The 24,437-nt window shown below is 43.9% G+C and overlaps 2 protein-coding genes and 1 long non-coding RNA gene across 4 annotated transcripts in view; 2 read left to right on the forward strand and 1 right to left on the reverse strand.

The window, feature by feature from the left end:
* The window catches only part of LOC113010151 (NACHT, LRR and PYD domains-containing protein 3-like), a 19,684-nt gene extending 2,887 nt beyond the window's left edge, over window positions 1-16,797 (forward strand). The window contains exons 2-8 of the mRNA XM_026149066.2: window positions 587-865; window positions 948-995; window positions 2,055-3,900; window positions 4,195-4,368; window positions 13,966-14,139; window positions 15,584-15,630; window positions 15,794-16,797. Coding sequence (XP_026004851.2) covers window positions 592-865; window positions 948-995; window positions 2,055-3,900; window positions 4,195-4,368; window positions 13,966-14,139; window positions 15,584-15,630; window positions 15,794-16,335 — 3,105 coding nt within the window. The 5' untranslated portion in view covers window positions 587-591 and the 3' untranslated portion in view covers window positions 16,336-16,797. The remainder of the gene's footprint in view (window positions 1-586; window positions 866-947; window positions 996-2,054; window positions 3,901-4,194; window positions 4,369-13,965; window positions 14,140-15,583; window positions 15,631-15,793) is intronic.
* The window catches only part of LOC145425979 (uncharacterized), an 18,977-nt gene extending 867 nt beyond the window's left edge, over window positions 1-18,110 (reverse strand). Inside the window, exons 1-2 of the long non-coding RNA XR_013906748.1 lie at window positions 17,724-18,110; window positions 1-17 (exon numbers count right to left, since the gene is read on the reverse strand). The exon at window positions 1-17 is cut by the window's left edge and continues 867 nt beyond it. This is a non-coding gene — a long non-coding RNA (uncharacterized LOC145425979). The remainder of the gene's footprint in view (window positions 18-17,723) is intronic.
* A 368-nt stretch (window positions 18,111-18,478) lies between these two features.
* Window positions 18,479-23,860, forward strand: LOC113009885 (uncharacterized). Of its 2 annotated transcripts, none has more exons than XM_026160700.2 (6): window positions 18,479-18,618; window positions 20,535-20,878; window positions 20,966-21,103; window positions 21,212-21,535; window positions 22,617-22,943; window positions 23,269-23,860. In XM_026160700.2, exons 1-6 carry the CDS (start codon window positions 18,545-18,547, stop codon window positions 23,346-23,348), a joined length of 1,287 nt encoding a protein of 428 aa, XP_026016485.2. In that variant the 5' UTR covers window positions 18,479-18,544; the 3' UTR covers window positions 23,349-23,860. The 2 variants fall into 2 exon arrangements, with proteins under 2 accessions (XP_026016485.2, XP_080155610.1); XM_080299484.1 differs by lacking the exon at window positions 18,479-18,618 and adding an exon at window positions 19,620-19,748.
* Window positions 23,861-24,437: the final 577 nt, after the last annotated feature.

Here is a 24,437-nt window from a genome sequence, read left to right on the forward strand (position 1 = left end):
GTTCTCTTCCAGCATGCCTGCACACAGACCATGACAGAAAACATATAGATATTAAAACATAAATACAGTACCAGTGAACAATACAGAACACCAACATCAAGAATTAAGTATTGTACTTAGCTCAACATAACTGTGGCTCCACTGGGCCATGCAACAATAGTCATTGTTATTATAATTGTTAACATCACTCAGGGGTGATGTTACAGGGGTGCCCAATCCCGGTCCTCGAGAGCTACCGTCCTGCAGCTTTTAGATGCATCCTTGTTCCCACACACCTGAATCAAATGAATGGCTTGTTATCAGGCCTTTGCCAAACATGATGGCATGCTGAAGAGATCAAACCATTTGATTCAGCTGTGTTGGAGTAGGGATGCATCTAAAAGCTGCAGGACGGTAGCTCTCGAGGACCGGGATTGGGCACCCCTGCTCTATTACAACCAGAAATTATGTCAATTACAGAGTTATAATTTTAACATTTTAAGTATTAGTTTTTTACTAATAATATATAGAAGGGCGGAAAAGTCAGATCTGTCTGGCTATTCCGTACTTGCTTGCTTAACTTAACAGCTAATCTATCTTCCTTCAGCTGTGATGATGTCGGAGGACCTTCTAAACACTCTGGAAGATCTGGGAGATGAAGAGTTTAATAAATTCAAGTGGTTCCTACAGCAGACCGACGTCATTCAAGGCCCCATGACCATCAAGAAGAGCCGACTGGAGACAACAAGCAGGTGGGACACCGTGGACTTGATGGTGCAGACCTACAGACTTTCTGGAGCTGTTGAGGTGACCAGAAGGGTTTTAAAGAGGATCGGCAGGAATGACCTGCTGCTCGGTTTGTCTGTTATCAGGCCCAGACCCGAAGGTGAGTCACAGCAAGGGACAAACAGGAAGTCAGTCTGAGAAAGTTACATAGAGCTTTAACACTTTCAACATCTGTTTGTCAGTGAATGTCAGTGATTTGACCTCTCAGGCTCCTCTTCCTCAGACTGAAGGTAAGTCACTGCTTTGTTTTCCATACATTCCAGGCTTCTTTACTCCAAATATCTCAATGTGAAGTAACTGTGAGCATGACATTGAACTGTCACCTGGTTTTACCCATAATTCTTGGTTGTTTTATAGTCACTTATAATGTTGAACTCCACTGTAAAGGAACTTATACAAAATTCCTGTGTTAGCCCTTTGAGGTGCACAGCTCTAGACCTGGTATCCTCAGAGTTTACTTAAAAAAAATTTTTTTCAGTGTTCCTATTATCCTTATAATTATTTAGGTTACTACAGTATACTATTACAGCCTCAGTTAGTTCAGTTCTTTAACGATAGCTTCTCTCCTGTGATCTCCATCACATTCTTGAAAATGTCCTGGCAGACACAGCAAACCTGTCTACATGTACTGATATGCGACAGGCCAGATTCCCTGTGCATCCTGAATGGATTGCAGTTACCATCTCATGCTAGCAATGGCAAGGAACAGCAAAAACCAAAACTATTAAAAGATCAGAGAGGGAGGATATGCTCTATGGCCATCACATGCTAAATCAGGGGTGTTGAACTCCAGGCCTCAAGGGCCAGTGTCCTGCAGGTTTTAGATAACACCCTGGGTCAATCAAATGATTAATTCATCAGTAGGCCTATGGAGAACTTCAAGCTAATTAAATCAGCTGTGTTGAATCAAGGATACATCCAACACCTGCAGGACACCAGCCCTCGAGGTCTGGAGTGCCATACGCCTGTGCTAAATGCTTCCCATTTTCAGGGGTTGTCCTTTTCTTTCTCCAGTTCACCAAGCAGCTGATAATGACAATGGCTCGCTAGACATTGTGATCCCTCAAGTTCATGATGATCAAGCGAGATTCCTACCGTTCACATTTACTCATTTGAGTTCAAAAGATGCAGACAGCTAATAGACGTGCATAAAATCACTCCAGAAAAAATGGTCAGCTGCAGATAGCCAATACATGTCCAGTCGTACAGTCGTAGTGTGGCATTTTAGAGAATGACATGACAGCCAATATGAGTTACACACAATATGTTTATCACCCTGTTTGACACAGATGTGATGGTTCCAGTACCAGAGCCTCAACCCATCACGCATTACCAACAGATGCTTCGATCAAACTTCCAGGACAAGTTTATGTGTGCACAAGAAGGGTGGGCAGAAGATAAACAGCGTCTGGCTGATATCTACACAGAACTATACATCACAGCTGGGTATGACATACATATCAACATACAGCATGAGGTCCGGCAGATTGAAAAGGCATGGAAGCTGGAAGAAACAGAGAAAGCCGTTAAACCCACAGACATATTCAAACATCCTTCTGGAGAATACAGACCCATTAAAACAGTGATGACCAATGGAATCGCAGGAATTGGAAAAACATTCCTTGTTCACAAGTTTGTGTTGGACTGGGCTGAACAAAGATCCAATCAAGATGTGCATCTGGTTTTCCCCTTCACCTTCCGTCAGCTGAATCCACTGAAGGGAAAAAAATTCAGTTTGGCAGAGCTCATTCATGAATGTATCCCAGAAACTGTAGGCATCACAGAGGAGGCTCTTAATTACATCTTTAAAGATATTCAGTCATCGGGAATTACCAACTATGACAAAAGTAAATTCAAACTTCTGTTTGTGCTTGATGGGCTGGATGAGAGCCGCCTTCATCTCGACTTTCATTCTGAAGATATTCGCTCTGTCGATGTAACAAAGTCAACTAAAACAGATGTCTTGTTGAAAAAACTCATCAATGGAAAATTGCTACGGTCTGCTCGCATCTGGATAACCACACGGCCTGCAGCAGCCAATCAGATCCCTCGAGAGTTTATCAGCAGTACAACAGAGGTCAGAGGGTTCACTGACCCACAGAAAGATGAGTACTTCAGGAAGAGATTCAAAGGTAAGGAGCAAGCTGACAAAATCATCTCCCACATCAAGACAACAGGAAGCCTCCACATCATGTGCCATATCCCAGTCTTCTGCTGGATCAATGCTACAGTTCTAGAAGATGTGCTGAAAACAAGAGGAGGACAGCTGCCCAAGACCCTGACTGAGATGTACGCAGAGTTCCTGGTGTTTCAGATTGATCGGACAAAAGAAAAGTATGGCCCACAGAAAAGCATTGAATACATTAAGTCATTAGCAAAACTGGCCTTTCAGCAACTGGACAAGGGCAACCTGATCTTCTATGAAAAAGATCTGAGAGAGAGCAGCACTGATGTTAGTGAAGCCTCGGTATGCTCAGGAGTGTTCACAGAGATCTTCAAAGAAGAGCGAGGAAGGAAAGGGAAAGACGGGATGTTCAGCTTTGTCCATCTGAGTGTTCAGGAGTTTCTGGCTGCTCTTTATGTAAGGATGTCACTTAGTAACAGCAACATAAATGTCATGCCTTTACCACAACCATCACTGAAAAACCTTCGACTGCTTTTAAGGAAGACATCTTCAAAGAAGATCCACATGATTTCCATTGACAGGGCCTTGCAGAGTCCAAATGGACACCTGGACTTATTCCTTCGCTTCCTCCTGGGTCTATCACTGCAGACCAATCAGGATAAACTGCAGGACCTTCTAATGAAGAAAGACAGTGGCACAAAGACCAATCAGAAAACAGTCCAATACATCAGGAAGAAGCTCAGTGAGAATCTGTCTCCGGACAGATGCATCAATCTGTTCCACTGTCTGAATGAGCTAAATGATTGTTCTCTGGTGGAGGAGATCCAACAGTCCCTGAGTTCAGGAAGTCTCTCCACAGATAAACTGTCTCCTGCTCAGTGGTCAGCTCTGGTCTTCATCTTACTGTCATCAGAAAAAGATCTGGATGTGTTTGACCTGAAGAAATACTCTGCTTCAGAGGAGGCTCTTCTGAGGCTGTTGCCAGTTGTAAAAGCCTCCCACAGAGCTCTGTGAGTGCACGAATAACTGACACAGGGCTGTTATCAACTAGTAATTCTCAGTCAGCAGATCTTCATATAACTACATGCTAACATTAATTATGGCTTTAGATTTAGTATAAAGCTTACTTTAAGTTTAATATTTGAATTATAGCTGAGATTATCCTGTGAAAAAGCAACATAAAACCACTACTCAACTACCATCGTTTTTTTTCCTCATGAAAACTTTAACTGAAATAACCTAACAGCGTTTTACACTGTCTATCATAGAATCTGTTTCACTGTGTGTCTTTATCTGTTCTCCAGGCTAAGTGGCTGCAATCTGTCGGAAAGAAGTTGTGGAGCTATGTTATCAGTCATCAGCTCACGGTCGACTAATCTAAGAGAACTGGACCTGAGTAACAATGACCTGTGGGATTCTGGAGTGAAGCTGCTGTCTGTGGGATTGGAGAGTCTACACTGTACACTGGAGGCTCTGAGGTTAGGGTTTGGCTTATCTTTAGTGGATGACCAGCAGATGATTTTCTTGATATGTAGCTTTATATACACATTAATTAACTACTTAAGCGGTATTTGATGATGCAGCCATAATAAGCCCTCTTTTATTTGGGTATTTAGATAAATGGCATATAAAATTCATAGCCACATTGATGTCAATCATTGGTTTGTGGTGCAGAATTATGAACCTTTGCGGTTTGCATTTTGGGCATGCCAACAAGGCACATTCATACAATGTATAGATGCAAGGTACAAATACAGATATCCACTAATTATTGCAAATATGTTAAATAATATTTTCATTTTACTACCAAAAAAGTAATGTGCCTTTATTGTCATTGACTTACAATTAAATCAGGAGCATTTAAAAAGTCACAATCACACACATTCACACAAGATGACTAAAATATATGTATATAGAAGGGCGTAGATTTGGCATGGACAAAAGGGACATGTCCCCACCAATATCCAGACATTATTGAATTGTCCCCACCAATAATTTGATCTCTTCAAGTGAAGAAAAACAAACCCGATGGAGGAAAAAAACCGATCTGTCAACGTCTCATTCACCCAGCGGTGCAGAAAGTTCTCTACTGGAGTCCTACGTCATGTGACAATTATGGCAAATGTGATTGGCTATGGCTTTCGGGGAGCTCTGTTTAGTTTTAGCAGCGGCAAGCCTGCGCTGTGAGGACCTGAAAGGAGGAGGATGGCAGCAAGAAGGAAGAACCTGGATATAAGAAAGTATTTTTCAAAGAAACCTGTCAGTCACTTAAAGCCAAGTTAACACATAAAATGTGTCCGTCATAATAACTTTACAGGCTATGCTAGGCTTTGGCCCACATCAGTCTCAATTTGTATGTAACCATGAATAACGTGTTTTGTAAACTGCACAACAGGCAGCACTATTAGTTCTCTCAGTCTCAGAGCAGCATTTCTAATTTTGATTGAAACTGTCAGAGAAAACGGCAGCTTTGAGCAGCCAGGATATTAGTTTACAGAGGCTGTTAGAATTATATGTCTAACGTTAAAATGTTGGTGACACAATAATTTCATCCTAATGGCACTGACATATTCATAGGGTTAATTTTTGAGACAAAATGTCATGAGGTAGTCATGATTTTGCAAATATTCCACCTTGTAGTGCAGTTTGCACAAATTGTTTTAAAAATGCACTCAGCCTACAAACATTACTGACGAGTCAAGATCTGCACAAAATGACAGAAACACTGAAGCAGCTACACATTTTATTCTTATTGTCATGTATGTCCTATTTGTCACGTGACAGAAGAACCAACACAAAGCTCAGAGAGTAATGGTGACACAAGATCCCAGGTGGAATTGGAAGATGACTTGTTGGTTCATTGTTGTATTTGAAGCACATGTGTGACTGCATGTATGTGGAATGTCTCACTGTTATTTATCAGGTGACAGAGGCAGCTCTGCCATGTTGTAGCTCAGAGGTGAAGAGGCGAGGTCACAGGTGACTGACTGATGATTTGGTGCTATAGATTAACGAGAGGAGAAGGCATGTGTTTGGCTCCTTCACATAGTGTACATTGAGTTTTTGTGTGGGGGCACCAGTAGTCCATGTCTGTTGCTGTAACAGTAGTTCATGTTTAGAATAAACAATCCCAGCTCACTGAACTGATTGGGTCAATAATGTGCCTAAAATGTTGCATAATTTTGCTGACAGATCTTTCACTTTGTGGTAGAGATGGACCGATCCGATATTACGTATCGGTATCGGTCCGATACTGACCTAAATTACTGGATCGGATATCGGAGAAAAATAAAAAATGTAATCCGATCCATTAAATATCACGAAAGCACCTCACAAAACTTGCAACACGCCGTAACTCGCCTCAGAACGTTAGCACGTTGGAGCAGTATGCATCACGTGATAGAGCGGCTGTGGCATGCGGGACCTGTCGGTGGTCTGGATAGCATGTGGAGCTTCGCTAGCAACCCGGCATTTCATCTCCGACAAAGTTATCCCCGAGAGAAGTAAAGCAAGTGTGTAAGTCCATCTCTGAATGTTTGTAAAGTATTCCCACATTAAGCTTAACGAGCGACTGCCTCTCGCTCTCCGGCTGCTACTTCAATCATGAAACTGCTTAACGATCAGCTGATCGGCTTTTCTGTCGCGAGTCCGTCTCTCTGGTTTGCTTTTGGCCCACTTTGCACCAGAAAGAGGAAACCAGCGGCTGAACAACAGCAGCACGTTTAAGCTTGATAAGCTGTTGTTAGAATTTATTTAATATTACTTTCTACACCAGGATCTTTTTCTACGTAGCTGACGGCTGGTAACTGTGCAGGGGCGGATCTAGCAAAGTTTAGCCAGGGGGGCCGATAGGGCATGAACAGGGAAAAGGGGGCACAAAGACATACTTTTCTTTCTTATTCTCATTTAAAATGTCGAGCTTTTAATAAATAATTATCTGACACCCAAAGTTTTAATTTGATGTAAAATGAATAGAAGTCAATTACTGTATATAGTGACTATTAAGTCTAATATATATACCCTAGTAAGCTATAGTACTTTTTACTTTGGGAAGGTACCATCTGTGCAGTCTGCAATTTTGTTGAAGAAAGATGTTGAATCTATTTAATATTTTTTTGAAAAATAATTGATTTCTGTGCATTTTTTTTCACACTGCATCAAATTAAGGTTGATTACGTCTATTAAGCATCATGAGGTGGCGCGTGAGGGGTGGTTCCCTATTTTTTATTTATTTATTTTTGTTGTTGCTGGGAGTTGGAACCCTATTAGTTAGGTTGCTTAATATTTACGCTAAGTACGCTTTAAAATACCAGAATAGGGAGGATGGTGTAGGTCTAAGTTTATTAGATTGATCAGTATTGCTGAACTATGAAATATCTTTTTTGTATACAGATATAACAGAATAGCTTTAGTGTAGTTGTTGTTGTTTTAAACTTGAGTATGAACTTGCAGACTTGCAAAATGCAGCAAGATATTTTAGAAAACAGTTTTGTTTATTAAAAAACACTATATCGGATTCATATCGGTATCGGCAGATATCCAAATTTATGATATCGGTATCGGACATAAAAAAGTGGTATCGTGCCATCTCTACTTTGTAGAAAAACCACCAGGTCATTCAGTGTTCCCTTAGTGCTAATGTATAAGAGATGTTGGTGTAACTGAAGTAATGTTGTTAAGTCCTTAAAGTCATATTCTGTTATTGTCATGACTGTATTTGAAGCTATTTTTATGTTTGTATGATACCAGATTTATATGGATTATGGCTTAAGTAAACTAAAGCCTAAAATACTTTAGTCAGTCACTTGTTTAATAGTAATTTAAAATTATATAATTCACATATAAAACTATTAATTGTAATTTTAAATGGTTTAAAAGCATGCAGAATAGCATATGTAGGCAAGTATATTTCTTTCTTTTAATCAAGAAGCAAAGACAAAAAGGAAAAAAATAAGAAATAGGGCATGGTTTGGTGGTTGAATCATCCGTCCCCACTAGGGCTGGGCGATATGACCCAAAATTCATATCTCGATTTTCTTTTTTTTTTTTTTTTTTTTTTAGCTGGATGGCGATATAAGATATATATCTCGATTTTTTTTTTTTTTTTTTTTTTTTTTTTAAAGCCATAAGTTAAGAACAAAAAGAGTTCTTAGTCACACTGTGTCCCAGATGTCACACGGGCACTTTTATTTACATACAGCGTAGATGTACATGAAGAAATTACTCAAAAATAAATTATCAGCATTTATTAAACAATCATGGTCCATAAATAAAAGAAAACAATGTTGTTTTTGTGCATGACAAAAAGCTCACAATTGTCCAGTCAAAATGTAAACTAATAGACGCTGAGCATAATAACAAAGAGACAGATTTCACAGCTGCACCACGTCTCTGAACAGGTGCCATTTGTGGTCCTTATACACATACAGTACGGTAATATTACGTTGAAGCACAGTACGTATCACTCCACGAGGCTCCTCCCCGGTAGCCGTAATCCTCCGACAATCCATCAAGCGGTGCAGCTCCGTAGCTTAGCAAAGTCATATTAAAACATTTTTTGACAGATTGCTGAGCGCTGTGTACCACATAAAATCGGTTCGCGGTCAGTAAGCACAACCAGAATTCATACATAAGGCTCACTGTCGAGTTTTGAGAAAATGAAAGGATTTTAGGCCGTGCAGCCCCTCCGGGCTGCATGTCGTTAGCGCGGTTAGCTCGCTAACACGTTGACGCCGTCCAGCCCCACGCACGGGGCGATCCGCGGTAACTCGCTAACGGAGATTTTCCGCTTTCATCTTGTCATTGCCTGCAGGTGAAGCTATGGGGGAGGGGGAGTTGTGTTCAGTGAAGAAGAGGCGAGGCCGAGTAACGTTGCGTAGAGACAAAACTGGACGAAAGAGAGGCAAACCTGCGGCTCCACAAGTATAATTATAACGTAACATAGACTATATTGATATAAACGATATTGTCACATCTTATATCTCGTATGAAAATATATCGATATTTTTAAAAAAAACTCGATATATCGCCCAGCCCTAGTCCCCACCAATGCCAAAACCAAATCTACGCCCTTGTGTATATATAACTAACCATATAAAATGAGAACCTGTTAAACAGAATTGTATAAAGTGCACTGTAATGTCAAGGTTGTCAAAAAGGACTTAGTGGGTCAGTGACTGTTGATAGCAACAGGAAGTGTTTACGGCCAAAGTGTGAGGAGCCTTTTATGATATGCCTGGCTCTGGTGAGAATAGAATAGAATAGAAAACTTTATTTGTTAATTTCTTCAAATGTACTTGCCATACAAAGGAATTGAAATTACGTTTCACACTGTCTCATGCGTAGACATTGACAACAATAAAGTGCAGATGCACAACAAAAACAGCCCTAACAATAAGGTAATATTAAATAGGTAACAGGATAGACAAAAAATAAATAAAATAAAGTGTTCCAACAGTGTTCCCTGGAAAATAGTATACTAGTCTACTTGAGGTAGTCCCAGGTTGTGGTTGATAGGGGTATTTTGTTTTAATGCAGCATAAGACTATAGCAGCAGTAATAGTAATATAATAATATAAATAGTGCTAAAAGAAATACTAAAAATATATAGCAGCAGGTGTGTGCAATTGCAATGCAGAGGTAGTTGCTTCCAGTCAGGAATGTTTTCCAGTTCTTGGTTCAGAGAGTGTTTCCTTGTTGGAGAGTGTGCGTGAATGGGGGGTGGGAGGGGTAGAGTCCAGTCTGCCTTCCTATACTTCTGCCAATCTGGTGATTCTGCTGGCTGGGAGCCGGGAGGGAAGAGAGTTCAGCAGTCTCACAGCCTGGTGGATGAAGCTGTTGGTGAGCCTGGTAGTGCGGGAGCGGAGACTTCTGTATCTCTTTCCAGAGGGCAGGAGGCTGAACAGACAGTGTTCATGTGGGTTGCATCGTTGACAATTGTGATGGCTTTGCGGGTGAGGCGAGTGGTGTAACTGTCTTGCAGAGAGGGGAGTGGCACACCAACTATCCTCTCAGCTGTTCTCACAATGCGTTGTAGAGCTTTCCTGTTATAGTCAGTGCAGCTACCGCCCCACACAGTGATGCAGCTGGAGAGGATACTTTCAATAGTTCCTCTGTAGAATGTGGTCAGGATGGGTGGTGGAGCACTTGCCCGCTTGAGTTTGCGCAGGAAGTAGAGGCGCTGTTGTGCTTTCTTGGCCAGTGATGCTGTGTTGGTGGTCCAGGAGAGGTCCTCACTGATGTGCACCCCCAGGATGTCACAGGCTGGGTCTCCGACCCAGCACTCTGAGTTTTCTTTGTATTTTTTGATATGTTATTAGTTTGTGTTATTTCCTATTTGCCTTTAGTTTAGGCAGTTATTGTTCCTGGGTTTTCTATGTTTTGGGGTTTTCTATTTATTTCATCACGTATTAGGTCTGTTAAGTTGTGTTGTCATTTCCTGTTTTATTCTGACAATGTCATGTGTTCTTTGTTCATTGTATTTAGCTTTCCTCTCCTGGTCCTGTCATTAGGTTTATGTCTGTCAGTTGTTTTCCCCCATGTGTCGCCACTTCCCCAGATCACCTCATGTCTGTATTTAAGCCTTTTGTTTTCTTCATGCCATTGTCAGTTCGTCTGTTTATCTCACCAGAGTTACAGTCATAGTCATAGTCTTAGCCTGTTTATTTTCCACCTCAGTCATAGTTATAGTTTTTGGTCTTAGTACCTTTAGTGTTTTGCCAGCTTGGTGTTTTGTTTCTTAGTGTTTTGCCTGTTTGCTTTGGTCTCTTGGTTCATTTCCTGCCGTCATCGCAATAAAGGTTCACTTTTCTGTTAATCATTACTATTCCTCGTCATCATCTGCTTTTGGGTCCTGTTTCCGCACACATCGGCGCACCCCGCCGTGACACAGGAACTTGGTGCTGCTCACCCTCTCCACCGCAGCGCCGTCGATGGTCAATGGGGGGTGACAGGTGTGGCCTCTCTGGAAGTTGACAATAATCTTCTTGGTCTTACTAACATTTAGCAGGAGGTTGTTGTCTCTGCACCACGTGGTCAGGAGCTCAACCTCCCTCCTGTAGTGGATCTCATCGCCCTCAGTGATGAGCCCCACCAGCGTTGTGTCGTCCGCAAACTTCACAAAGTGGTTGGAGCTGTAGGTTGGTGTGCAGTCATGTGTCATCAGGGTGAAGAGCAGAGGACTGAGCACACAGCCTTGTGGAGCCCCCGTGCTCAGGGTGATGCTGTTTGAGACCTTATTGCCCACACGCACCGCTTGAGGCCTCTGGCTGAGGAAATCCAGCAGCCAGTTGCAGAGGGAGGTGCTGAGGCCCAGTCTGTCCAGTTTACAGATGAGTTGTTGTGGTATTATGGTGTTGAATGCTGAGCTAAAGTCTATGAACAGCATTCTCACATATGAGTCTTTCTTGTCCAGATGAGTTAGGGCTGTGTGGAGGGCAGAGCAGATTGCATCCTCTGTAGATCGTTTCGCTCTGTATGCGAACTGGTATGGGTCCAGGGTGGGAGGTAGGGTGGATTTGATGTGTGACATGACTAGTCGTTCAAAGCACTTCATAATAATGGGTGTCAGTGCCATGGGGTGGTAGTCATTGAAACAGGCTGGGGATGGTTTCTTTGGCACAGGTATGATGGTGGCAGTCTTGAAGCATGATGGGACAGTGGCTTGCCTCAGGGAGGTGTTAAAGATGTCTGTGAAGACATTCTTCAGCTCCTCTGCGCAGTCTTTCAGCACACTACCAGGGATGTTATCTGGACCCGCTGCTTTCCGGGCATTGATAGTGATGAGTGTCCTCTTCACGCTGGCAGCAGACGGGCACAGAGGCTGGTCGTGTGGAGGTGGTGGTGTTTTCTGTGGGCGTGTGTTGTTCTGTGCTTCAAATCGTGCAAAGAAGCTGTTCAGGTTGTTGAGCAGAGTGGTGTCGCTCTCACAGCTACGCGCTACAGGCTTGTAGTCTGTAATAGCCTGGATGCACTGCCATAGGCTTCTTGCGTCCTTGCTATCATTGAAGTGGGAGGTTATCTTGTGTGTGTAGTCCTGTTTCGCTTTCCTGATGCCACGGTACAGGTTGGCTCTCGCTGTTCTCAGGCCTATTTCATCCCCAGCTCTGAAGGCCTTGTCTCTGGCCTTCAGCAGCCTGTGGACATCTCCTGTTAGCCATGGCTTCCGGTTGGCTCGAGTTGTGATACTTTTCACTTGTGTTACATCATCAATGCATTTGGTGATGTATGAGCTCACCGTATCTGTGTACTCCTCGATGTCTATGATGTTACTGTAGGTGGCTGCTTCCTTGAATATGTCCCAATCAGTTGACCCAAAGCAGTCTTGAAGAGCAGAGGTGGCCTCCTGTGGCCACACTCTTACCTCTTTCATAACAGGTTTGATGACCTTCACTCTCTGTCTGTATGCTGACATTAGCATAACAGTGAGGTGATCAGAGGTGCCGATATGGGGGAGGGGGATGGCTTTGTATGCTCCATTTTCCTGTGTGTAGACCAAGTCCAATATGTTGTCTCCCCTTGTTGGAAAATGAACATGCTGATGAAACTTTGGGAGAGCAGTTTTAAGATCAGCATGATTAAAGTCTCCTGCGAGGATGATGAAACCGTCTGGGTGTGCTGTTTTTTGCTCACTGATGGCCTGATACAGTTCGTTCAGCGCCGCATTTCTATCGCTGTTGTTGCTAGATGGAGGTATATAAGTAGCGACCAACAAGATCGAACTTACCTCCCTGGGCAAATAGAAAGGGATCACGATCATGAACTCCGCCAGTGATGAGCAGTGTTTGCGTACTACAGTGGCATCATGACACCACTCGTCACGGATGTAAACACAGACCCCGCCACCTCGGGTCTTGCCTCCGTCTACGAGAGCCCTGTCGGTTCTGTAGCATGCTAACTGCTCCAGTTGTATGGCCAAGTCCGGAATGTTGTCATTAAGCCATGTCTCAGTGAAAACTAGCACACAACAGTCACTTACTTTGCGATTCACTGATCTCAGAAGTCGTATGTTGTCCATTTTATTGTCCAGAGATCGTACGTTGGCCAAGAGGATCGATGGTATAGCTGGGCGAGTTGGCTTAGCCTCAAGCCTGACTCGGACACCTCCACGCTTGCCCCGCTTCCTTGTCCTAGCACACCGCTTTCGACGCCTCCTTGCCCGGGGAGGGGTAGCAGGCGAGTCCGGTGGGTTGCTAGGCCAGCTAGCAGGCTGTCGCAGAGCAGAAGTCCTATCTCCCTTTGCATCCCTTAGCAGGTAGTGGGATGTGACAATATTCAGTGCTACTTATTTTTTCATTCAACTTTAGTGCCAAATCACAACAATAGTTGACTCAAGGCACTTCATATTGTAAGGTAAAGACTTAACATAATAGATTGAAGATAGGACAAAGACATGCTGTGGAAGAGAGCCAGAGATTAATGATACCGAAAGATTATACACATAGTACGCTGGACCTCAACATGGAAACCAAAACAAACAGAAAAACGGCTAAACTGGAGTACACACAAGCCATAGCACTAACACACATCACCATAAAAAAGGCATGATCACGGACTTTAGATAAACACATTTAAAGTGCTACAAAAAGCACAAATATGTCAGCTGAGTCACAACTAAACAAATGGCTAGCAACAGGGATGTCCTTGATCATTTAAAACTTTAAATCTTAGCTCAGTCTTAGTCCCTTCTCCTGTCCCTTTACACCTGAAACAAAGGGGAAAACTGTTTCTAGAGAGCAATGCTAATTTGTACGATGCTGGAAACATGCCGTTGCTACACTTTTCAACCCTGAAACAAATCACGCAAACAGTGAATCTACACTGTAATAGAAGCATGTTGTATTTACAGTGCTCTCAAATCCAGCTTCCTCAAGTATTATAGATCTGTGGGATTCAATACATCTTCTGGAGACAATGGTTCAGTAAAGAATCCATGTGCCATAGAGTGAATCAGTATCTCTGAAAAAATAAAAGCATATTTTTTTGGAACCAAGCTTAAAGATATATATCAAAATAAAATAAAATTATATACATAATTCTCTTTGCTTTATGTTTTACATCTTTGTGTTTGCCCTCAGGCTCTCGGGCTGTCTGATCACTCAGGATGGTTGTACTTCTCTGGTATTAGCTCTGAACTCCAACCCCTCCCATTTGAGAGAGCTAGACCTGAGCTACAATCATCCAGGTGACTCAGGCATGAAGCTGCTGTCTAGCTTACTAGATGATCCACGCTGGAGACTGAACACTCTTAGGTATGATAGTTTCAGTATTTATTAATGCTGGTCATCAATTAATCACATTGTTACATGTACTATTATATTAGTTTATTACATGTTTATTTTAAAAGTGCTGCTGTATGAGAAGTGTAATATTCAGTTTTAAAGCTTTTAAACAAATAGCGTGCTTTTTAACAGCAGTATTCTCTTAACACAGTAGCAGTTACAATATTTGTTGTGGGTAAATCTCACCTGAAACATTAATCTGATCATCAATCAATCCGACTTCAGGGAGGAGTATTTATCTGACAAAAATGCTCTAATCTAAACCATCGCCAACAAAATAGCAATTCACCTCGTTTGTTAGATGGGTCACATGTTCCCCTGGTTCTTTGTACTTTCCTCACCTCGCCCTGTGGACATTCCTCTCTGCTGTCTCAGAAGATCAGCCCTCCTTTCCAGTGAGATCACCTGAAAAATTCCTGCGTTTTCTTCTGCCAACTCAAACAGCCCCCCTGCCCTCTGAACCACTTGACTCTGAGCCTGTTTGAAATAAAAAGCTGTGAATCTTTTTTCCAATCTCCTGCACTTCAGTCCAGTTTCTTGGTGAACCGGGAAACCTCAGCCTCCCCCTTCATCATTCCAATTTTTCATTTACTCCGTGCTGTTCTGGTGTCAGTGGAACTACCTGTTAAAGTGTAACATCGGCGTGCTAACACAAGCTCTGGACAGAAAGAAAGCTCCCATAGAGCAGAGGCCAGGAGCTCATTGATCTTGATTTTCCATGATGTTAGAGGATCAGAAACATGCATTGATATTCTGGATGTTTCATATATTTTCATACCACTAACTAGTTTCCATGTTCCTGTCTCAGCGTCTCTGTTGGATCCAGGGTTACCCATGGCTGTTGGTACCACACAGCAGAATTGCAATTTCAGAATCAGAATCAGAATACTTTATTGATCCCTGGGGGAAATTATTTTTTGTTACAGTGCTCCATTTTAAACCAACATTAAGACAAGACAGACAATACGCTAACTAAGAATAGTACAATATATACATATATATACATACATACATACATACATACATACATACATACATACATACATACATACATACATAAGTCACTTATAAATAAATATTTGGAAAAGAAACATGTGTAGTTGTAGCAGCAAACAGTGTGTTAAGTGGATGCGTTGTACAGGGAGATGGCCACAGGCAGGAATGATTTCCTGTGTCGTTCAGTGGTGCTTTTCGGTAATCTCAGTCTCTCACTGAACGAGCTCCTGTGACTGACCAACATGTCATGGAGTGGGTGGGAGGTGTTATCCAACATTGTCTTTATCTTGGACAGCATCCGCCTTTGAAAGTCTTTTAAATGAGTAGAAGCATTTTAAGGCCTTTCATGTCTTTCTTTTATGTCCATGTGTCTCTGTCTCTGCTTTAAAGATGAATTTAGATATGTTTCTTCTTCCAGGCTGGACCATGGTGGGGAGCAGAGGCTGAAACCTGGTCTGAGGAAGTGTGAGTGTGTGCTCACTTTGATTTATGAAAATAAGACAGCACGCATTACACTAGTTTAAATCACACTAAAGATTCTAGAGGATGAATCACTGTGAAGCTGTCTCCATCAGTCTGTGGATAAGGCAGCAGATGAAGTCTTGTTGTTTCTTCTTCTCTCCATCAGATTCCTGTGATCTTAAACTGGACACAAACTCAGTGCACAGAAAACTTAAACTGTCCAACAACAACAGAAGAGTGACGGCAGTAACAGAGGAGCAGCCTTATCCTGATCACCCAGAGAGGTTTGAGTACTGGCTTCAGCTGCTGTGTACAAATGGTCTGACTGGTCGCTGTTACTGGGAGGTCGAGTGGAGCGGAGAGGTTCACGTTTCAGTGACTTACAGAGGAGTCGCGGGGAGAGGAGGCAGCAATGACGGCAGGTTTGGAGCAAACAGTCAGTCGTGGAGTTTGAGGTGCTCCGATGCTGATCGGTACTCTGTGTGTCACAATAACAGGAGAACAGACCTCTCCTCCTCCTCCTCCTCCTCTGCCTCTAACAGAGCAGCAGTGTATGTGGACTGTCCTGCTGGCACTCTGTCCTTCTACAGAGTCTCCTCTGACACTCTGATCCACCTCCACACCTTCAACACCACATTCACTGAACCTCTTTATCCTGGGTTCTGGTTATTGTCATACGGTTCTTCAGTGTCTCTTTGCTCTCTGTAGCGGGGGAAGCCTCCACAGAACCGCTTCAGCTCAGGGTGGTACTCAAAAATCAGTAAACCTGATGGGTGTGGGTCATTTGACCCAGGACTCTGACTTTCTTTTGTTTTGGTGATTGTTATGTATAATGATTTTAGGTTCATTAGTTAGTCTTGAGGTGATTCTGAGTTCGTTGTTCCCTGTTTACTGTTTTGTGTGTTAGGCTCTCATGATGTTTTGGTCTCTCCTGTGTTTCCAGTTTGTTGTGTCATCTGTTGTAAGAGCCAATTAAAGGCTGGTTTCTTGGTACTGGTAAAATGAGAAATATACATTTTTATTGTTAAATATATAATTTCCAAATACCGCTATGGTAAAAACATAAGATATGGAAATGTGAAGTTCTGATGTGCTTTTTGGTATATGGTAATTACATGTGGGGAGTCAGATAGGCATAAAGTCTCATTAAAGATCTTTGTTGAAAGGAAAGTTCCATGGTCTTGCTTGTGCTTCCAAAGCTTGTTGCTGGACTGAGTCCTGAAGGCGGTGAAACGGAGACGAAGTGCCGCTGTTACATCTGTGTCTCTCACTTCCTTGTTCCCTGGGTCCCAGTCATGCCTTCGTGTTTGGTCTCCCCTTTTTGCTTACATGTTCCCTCACTCCATGAAACACACATGTATCAAGTATGTTCTCCCCAGCCCGTCATGTCCCTCTTAACGTGTCTCTCTGTGTCTCTCCTCTCCCATGACTGTTTCCAATCATTCACACTCACACTCACAGCCAATATAGAACCTAGACTGGATTCAAACCTTCTTGCTAAGAGGCAGCAGGGCTAAACTCCTGCATATTTTATTACATCATTTCAAAGATGTGGATTTTAGTGGTCCGCAGAGGTGGGAAGTAACAAAGTGCAAATACTTTCTTACTGTATTTAAGTAGAATTTTCAGGTACCTGAGTAATTCTTTCTCCCTTATTTTAAGCACTTTAAGTGTACTTTCTACTTACATTTTCAAAACAGGCTCCTTACTTTTGCTCTAATACATTTGGGTTGTTTCACGTCACTGCGAGCCTCTAAACATCAAAAGGATCTGAGCCTAAACAGGAAAACCCGTTTGCTTATCAATCAGACGATGTCACATAAAATGATCCTGTTGCGTACGGACAAATCAGAACCAATCAGAACCAGCTAGCTCCACATGTCACATGCAGGAGGATAACTTGCAGTGATAATAATAATGATAAAGTGTAATAAGGTCTTTTTTCCCTATTTGTAAAAGGAGAGAGTATAATTTTTGTTGTTGCTGTATGAAAACAATAAAGATGACTCTATTCTACTCTATTGTGGGCTAACGGTGAGCCAGAAACGAACGCTGGATCACTGGATTATATGTGAGATCAGATGTTCACTGCTCACCAGCGTGGAGGCTTTTCACCTGAAGGTCTCCTCCTCTTTCTTCATCAGCTTCTTCCTCTTCTTCTTGCTCAGGTTCTGCTGCTCCATGATCTTATCGTAGTTGAAGTGCTTGTGTTTGGCGTCGGCGCCGTCGTCCCCCATCAGCAGAGCGAAATCAGCCTGGAAACACATGCAGACGGGTTTATATGCCGACAGAATCTGATCCAGGACCAGCCTGGCTGTGACCACTCTGACCTTCTGTTTCAGAGCAGTCAGCTGATCCAGGTGTTGTGCATTGACATTGTTGTGAGGTATTAATAAAGGTCAGAGGTGAACAGCTAAGAGCTGACATCAGTGATGTTTGTCTCTGAACAGGAAGCTGAGGACACACTGGGTCTGATGGACGACCTTCATCCTTCACTCTGCTCCTCTTCTTCTTTGTTTCTCCTGAAGCTCCGTTGTTTGAGGGATTTTAGTCACTAACCCACGCACAGGATAACTCAGTCCACTGACTCTGAGGGATTACATGTAATGTTACCATGCTCTGGTACTTCCTGCTTCTACTCCCTCATATCTGACACAATATTACCACTCGTGATCTTTGAGGTGTGTTTTGCTACGTGTGAGCTGCTTCAGTGTGATTCTATCTTTTATTTTGTTTCCACTTTATGGAAATGAATCCACCACAGAAGTCCTCTACAGTCTAAATCAGCCCCACCTTTCCTCCACCCCGCATACCTGGAACTCCTGCCCCAGGCACATTCCACCGTGATCCCCCGGGAACTCCCCTGAAACCGAAAGTAAACCACGTCACAGTGGGCGTGGCGTGACGAAGCACCGCTATGAGAGCTGTCGGTGTTTTGCTGTGCTTTTCTGTGTTTGCGGGAGTCTTCATGGAGGATAAAGAAGCCCCACGGTAAGAAACCCACTCTTATCCTCTTTGTGCGCACGCGCGAAGACCGGCGTAACTAAAAAGTTCAAAGGTGAGAAAGCCGACAGGAAAACGCTCTAGCTAACCGGCCCACGGCAGCACACACAGCCGCCCACAGACTGGCCTGTCCTGACACACAGAGTGGGTACAGACGGGTTACAGACCGCGGTGCACTGATTTGTGCCGTCCTCAGCTCCCTGTGCGGCCTTCACGCCGCGGATACAGTCAGCTCCCCGTGACACACGCGAAAACACGAAACACAGACACGTCTCTGAGCCCACGAGACATCCCTGACGGAGGAGGAGCCCTTCATGTGGGGAGGCTTCATTGATGGATGAATGTAGCATGGAGTTAGCAATGCTAGCAGCTTGTGCGGTTTGGCTGTTTCTAATAAAGTTCTTACAAACGGTTGCTGTGGCTTCATTAGTGACGTGAGGCTGTGATGACGCTTACAAGTCCTGGTGAGACAGGTTGTTCGTGTTTGTGGCATGTGTGGGTAAAGCAGGGCGTGACGTCAGGTGATAACAGATGTTTCTGCTGTAATAGCTGAGAAACACGTCCCTGCTCGTGATGATACCAGCTCTGAGGTTGTTATCAGCGTCAGACTATTTAAAGTACACTTTGTTGTGACTTTGTGTCTTTGTGTTGTGAGGTTTGTCCTGGATTCATGATGACCTTTGTGCTTTTAGGTCATTCCAGTGTCTCGATGTTTCCTGTCTCTTTGTCCTCAGCGTCTCCTGTGGAGGTCCGTCCACTCTCTGTCCCCATGTGTCCCCTCTCGCTCTGCGCTTCGTCTCTGTGGTTGTTCGCCTTGTCCAGTGTCAGGTTTATATGCCTGAAGTCTCTGTCTCTGAGCTGTGTTTCCTGTTTTATTTTGAAAGTCCCTGGTCCAGTACGTTATGTCACCTTGTTGTGGTGTCTTCCCTGTGTGCTGTGTGCTCTCTGATCCTAGCCACAGTACTTCTTACTTTGTATTCGCTTCCTAAATTCCTCAGTTTGTTAGTTTTGAGTCCAGAGTCCTGGTGTGCTCACAGCCGGCTCAGGACACACCCAGGAGAGGGAACGGGACCCAGCAGCCTATTAAAGCCCCTCTGCTGCACTGGGCTGTCGTAAAGGTATAATGTGTGGTTAATACTGCAGTCTGCTGTTACATGTGTTACCATTTAAAATCTGCTGTATGTAAAGTACTGGCACCCTCAGCTTCCCAGTAGATGCATCTATCGTACAAATGGCAAAATCCTAAGGTGACCTCTGACCTTGGGATGGTCAGTGATGGTCCCTGATATTCAAACTGATCCAAGATGAAGCTGCACCATGGTATCAGTTTGGAATCCTACGACTGGACCGTCAGTCTTTTATGGCTGATGAGTAAAAAGGGTGCACTAAGACAAAGCTCCTACACTTTTTTCAGCTGGCTTGAGTTGTTTGAAGTCCCATGTCTGTGGGTCAGTTTCAAACATCTGTCAGGGTTTCTCTCCGCCTGGTGCTTTTTAAGGCAGAGAAGCAGCAGCATGAGGGCTGGGCTCGGTCTTTGTAAGTTCCTGGGTTGTTTTTTTATTTGGCTGTAGTTATTCAGCCGGCCAGACGAACCCTTGACTAGAAACAGCTTTGGTGAACATGGTGAACATGAAGTCATTGATATTAGAGATAAACAGTATTTAAGAGCTTGTGCAATAAAAGAAGAAATAACTGTTTTCCAGCTTAAAACCAGAGTGTGGGTGACGGTTGGTGGATCACTGTTATTCCCAGTTTTTCCTGCTCTGGTTCTTTTGGTTTTGCCTGCTGAGCTCGATCGCTCACTGGTGCTCATCTTTACATTAGTAAAGTGTTTGAAGTCATTCTCTGTCTCACGGGCCTTAAAAGCATCACCGCTCTCACCTGTTTCCTGTTTCTCCTCTCAGTTTTCAAGCATGCCTAGGGCTGGAGGTGTATGAGGGGGCGGAGTCTGTCATGCTGCCCTGTCAGGTACCAGAGGACGTTTACCGGGACGCCACAGCAGTGGTTTGGGGCCGCAAGGACCTCAGCAGCCCGACAGTCCATCTGCGTCTGCAGAGCGGGGACGATCTCACGAGACAGAATGTTATTTACTTCAACCGAACATCGATGAGAGCCGACGCTCTGCAGACCGGAGACCTCAGCCTCACTCTGAGGAAGCCCGTAGTCAATGACACCGGCACCTACACCTGCACCACCCGAAGATATGGACAAGATCAGAGCAAGACTCATTTGCAACTGAGGGTGGCAGGTCAGTGCTGTCGATAAAGGTCAGAGGTCAGTCATACTCTGAGAATGTGCTGGGTGATCTTTAGGTTGTTTGTGTTTGTGTGGACAGAACGTCCTCCTCCTGGTCCCACTCCTCCTCCAGTCTGGCCCAAAGTTGTCTCGGGTGTCCTGGTTCCTGTGGTTCTCCTGGCTGTCGGCTTTGGGGTCTTCATGTACTTTAGATATAAAAGGTTAAAGAACAAAGAAGGTATGTGCGTTATCAGAGCGCTCCACGGACATCAGTCAGTGTTTATGATGACATACAGCATTTACCACATGAGCATGGAGCTCATGTGCTGCTTCGTTCTCTTCTCAGTCGTTCAGGTCACAGCAGAACCAGGTGATGAGTCGGTCGTGCTGACCTGCAGAAGCACCGTTCAGCCCGATGGTGCTAAAGTGGTGTGGAAGGACAGGAATGAGAGGAAGGTGCACGTATGTCAGAAAGACTCTGAGCAGCCTGAAAAACAGCACAGACGCTACAGAAACCGAACAGAGATGAAGAAAGAGCCGCTGAGGACCGGAGACCTCAGCGTGACCCTGAAACACCCCACAAACACCGACAGGGACACCTACACCTGCACCGTCTACAGCAGGGAGGGGAAAGAACTGATGGAGAAACAGGTGGAGCTGAAGATCAAAGGTCAGTGCTGCAGATACAGAGGCTTGGATATTGTTATTGACAGCTATTTTGTCACAGTGCGTGTCTTTGTCTGTCACACACCTGCTGTGCAGCAGCTCTGTTATTCTGACGAACACAGAGGCCATCTTTGTAGTTCCTGTCAGACTTCATTAGGTCTTCCTGTTTGCTCTCTGTTAGAAATATGAGCAGCAGTGGACTTTGATGGGATGTTACGGTGCAGGTTTGAACAGCTGCTGAACAGATGTGAGTTCAGGGGAGCGTTGTCGTGTTCTCAGAGGAACAGCAGTGAGTCTTTGAGGAACACGATGCTGCTTTCTGTCATTTGTCTGATGAGTTCTATCAGCGATGGAAACCAGAGTCTGCTACTGATATGAGAGGAAAGCAGGAACAGCTGATACTGGACGCTCCTGCCTTCATGTGGTACAAAGCAGGACTGCACTCTACTCTGAATCTTAAACATGTGTAGTGTTCACTGTGAAAGCAATTAGAAACAAATCAGTACATAAATAATGACGGTGAGTTATATAAAGGCCAAGTGAGGCACCAGGACTCTAATCAGATAGATTTAAAAACAACTGGATAACAGTATCATTTCCATTTGTCAGGATTCTTCATTGTTTAGAGTGAAAGACGTAATCACACTCCCATGTATGTACAGCAGGGCTTTTTCAGCATGTTGGTGCTGCGTTTCTGCTGATGTCCAAATCTTTATGAAGTTATAAAATCAACCCTGTTTATAGAACAGTTCAGTGCGTTTGTGTGAAGAAGAACGATAAAGCTTGTAGCAAACCTGGTGTTGGACAGACCTCTTCAATGAGTGTGTAGATGAACTGCAAACATGGCTTCTTAGTAACAGTGTAACTGCGTTTCATTGATCAGACATCTTCAGGCCCTCGTCTTCAAATGACTGACTGGGACCAGCATCGAGATGAAGCTGGTGACTTAGTGGTGTTGCTGCTGATGTGATGCTTCTGTGGCTTCGTGATGAACACGTGTTTCAAATGCTGCATAAATTAAAATTAATTGACAAACATGAATGCCGTGTCTTCGTACAGCTCATGTTGTGTTGTTCTCCTCTCAGAGTGCCAGGTGGAGGTGGTGGAGGGGGCGGAGTCTGTCCTGCTGCCCTTCAAAACCACAGAAAACCTGCCCGGGGACAGCGATGTGGAGTGGAAACGCCATGAACCCGAATACATGAAGGTCTGTGTGTATGAGAACGGCTCTGACCGGCCCGACAAACAGGACGACCATTACAGAGGTCGCACTGAGATGAACACTGACCTGCTGACCACCGGAGACCTCGGTCTGACCCTGAGACAGCCCACAGTGAAGGATGCTGGGAGATACGCCTGTGAGGTCAACAGCAAGGAGGCCTGGAGATACAAGAGGGTGTGGCTCACAGTCAAAGGTGAGTTGTAATCGGTGTGAATGTGTCGTACTGTCCTATCTTTACATCAGTTCTGTCTGTTTGTCAGTTAACTTTAAAAAAGCATTTCAAGTCATAAGAAAGGACATGGAGAGAGCTGTGCAACACACTTTGTTTTCATGCCCTACGACGTCACAATGATGCTACATAGTTTCACTAAGTCAGACACACACAGCTTATAGAAGCCAAAGATTTCAGTACACCGTTTTAGTCTGCAATGCTTCAGGGTCAAAGGTCAGCAATTAAAACATCAAAGTGTTAGTTTAGCTCCGAGTGTTGTTTGTGACTTCTTGTGTTTCCTCTGCAGGGACAGATCAGGTCCAGGATCCAGCCGAGGACAACAAGGCTATTGAAATGATTCCTCTGATGGACCAGCAATCAGCTTGATCTGACTGGGCTCTGATCATGGATCTGACTGGTCTGTGAGTCAGAGGGAAAACACCAGTAATGGGCTGAAGGGGATGAAGAGGGGACGATGCTGAGTTCCTCCACGTTCTGTGAGGAGGTTTTCTGTTCATACAGCTGAACCCTGCAGTGGCTGTAGCTCGGCGCACTCATGCAGCAGCAGCTGTTTGATTTGTTACCACATTAGCACAAACAACACTCATTTTTTACTTACACATTTATATTTTACTTACCCATAATGCCTTGCTGTTCAGGTCTCAGCTGTGACCTGGGTGCTGTTTAGTTGATGTTTGGACCTCATGTCTGCACGGTCTCAGAGCTCCTACATGTGTGAGGCTTTAGTGTTGGCTGTGTCTGTGAAACTGCACAAAATACAAGACAACTAACACTTTAACATACATGTAGCTAACGAAGTGTACGACGAAAAAGAACAAAATGTTTCTGTAAAATGCTGCTGAAGAGAAAAGAAATAAAGTCCATCATCTGTCTCTGTCTGATGTATGGACATTTGTTATTCTTTACACAGTTAATCACTTTGGTTCACTCCTCACAACACCTCAAAGTGTGGAGGAAGCAGTGGCTCAGATAACCAGTCGTTCCAACCAAGGTGTGGAGTTCATGTTCAGACAGTCTGAAGACAGGTGTGTCAGGTTACCTGTGGATTCAGAATATGCTGTGGGTGTGGATGTTGAGCTCACACTGGCTGATAATGTCTAACCTTCTGAGACTGCTGGCTAACAGCTAACGCTGCATGAACTCCTGCACGGCGCTGCTGACCGTGTCCATCCCATAATGACCTCAGTGTACCATCCTGTGATGTGTCCAGCAGGAAAACAAAGCTCAGATCAGGCATAACGATGAGTTCACTGCACACAGACGCCTCCACAGTCACAGATCTCAGTGCAGCAGAGCATCTTTGGTAGAGTGACATCATAAATGTGCAGCCTGTGTGTGATGACATCACATTAGCATGGACCCAAACCTCTGAGGATGTTTCCAGGACTGTGATGAGTCCGTGTCATTAACAAGCAAGGGACCAGGGTGCCGGCACGGTGTACCTAATAAAGTGGC

The sequence above is a fragment of the Astatotilapia calliptera genome, chromosome 3 (genome assembly GCF_964374335.1).
Source record: "Astatotilapia calliptera chromosome 3, fAstCal68.1, whole genome shotgun sequence".
NCBI classification, from domain to species: Eukaryota; Metazoa; Chordata; class Actinopteri; order Cichliformes; family Cichlidae; genus Astatotilapia; species Astatotilapia calliptera.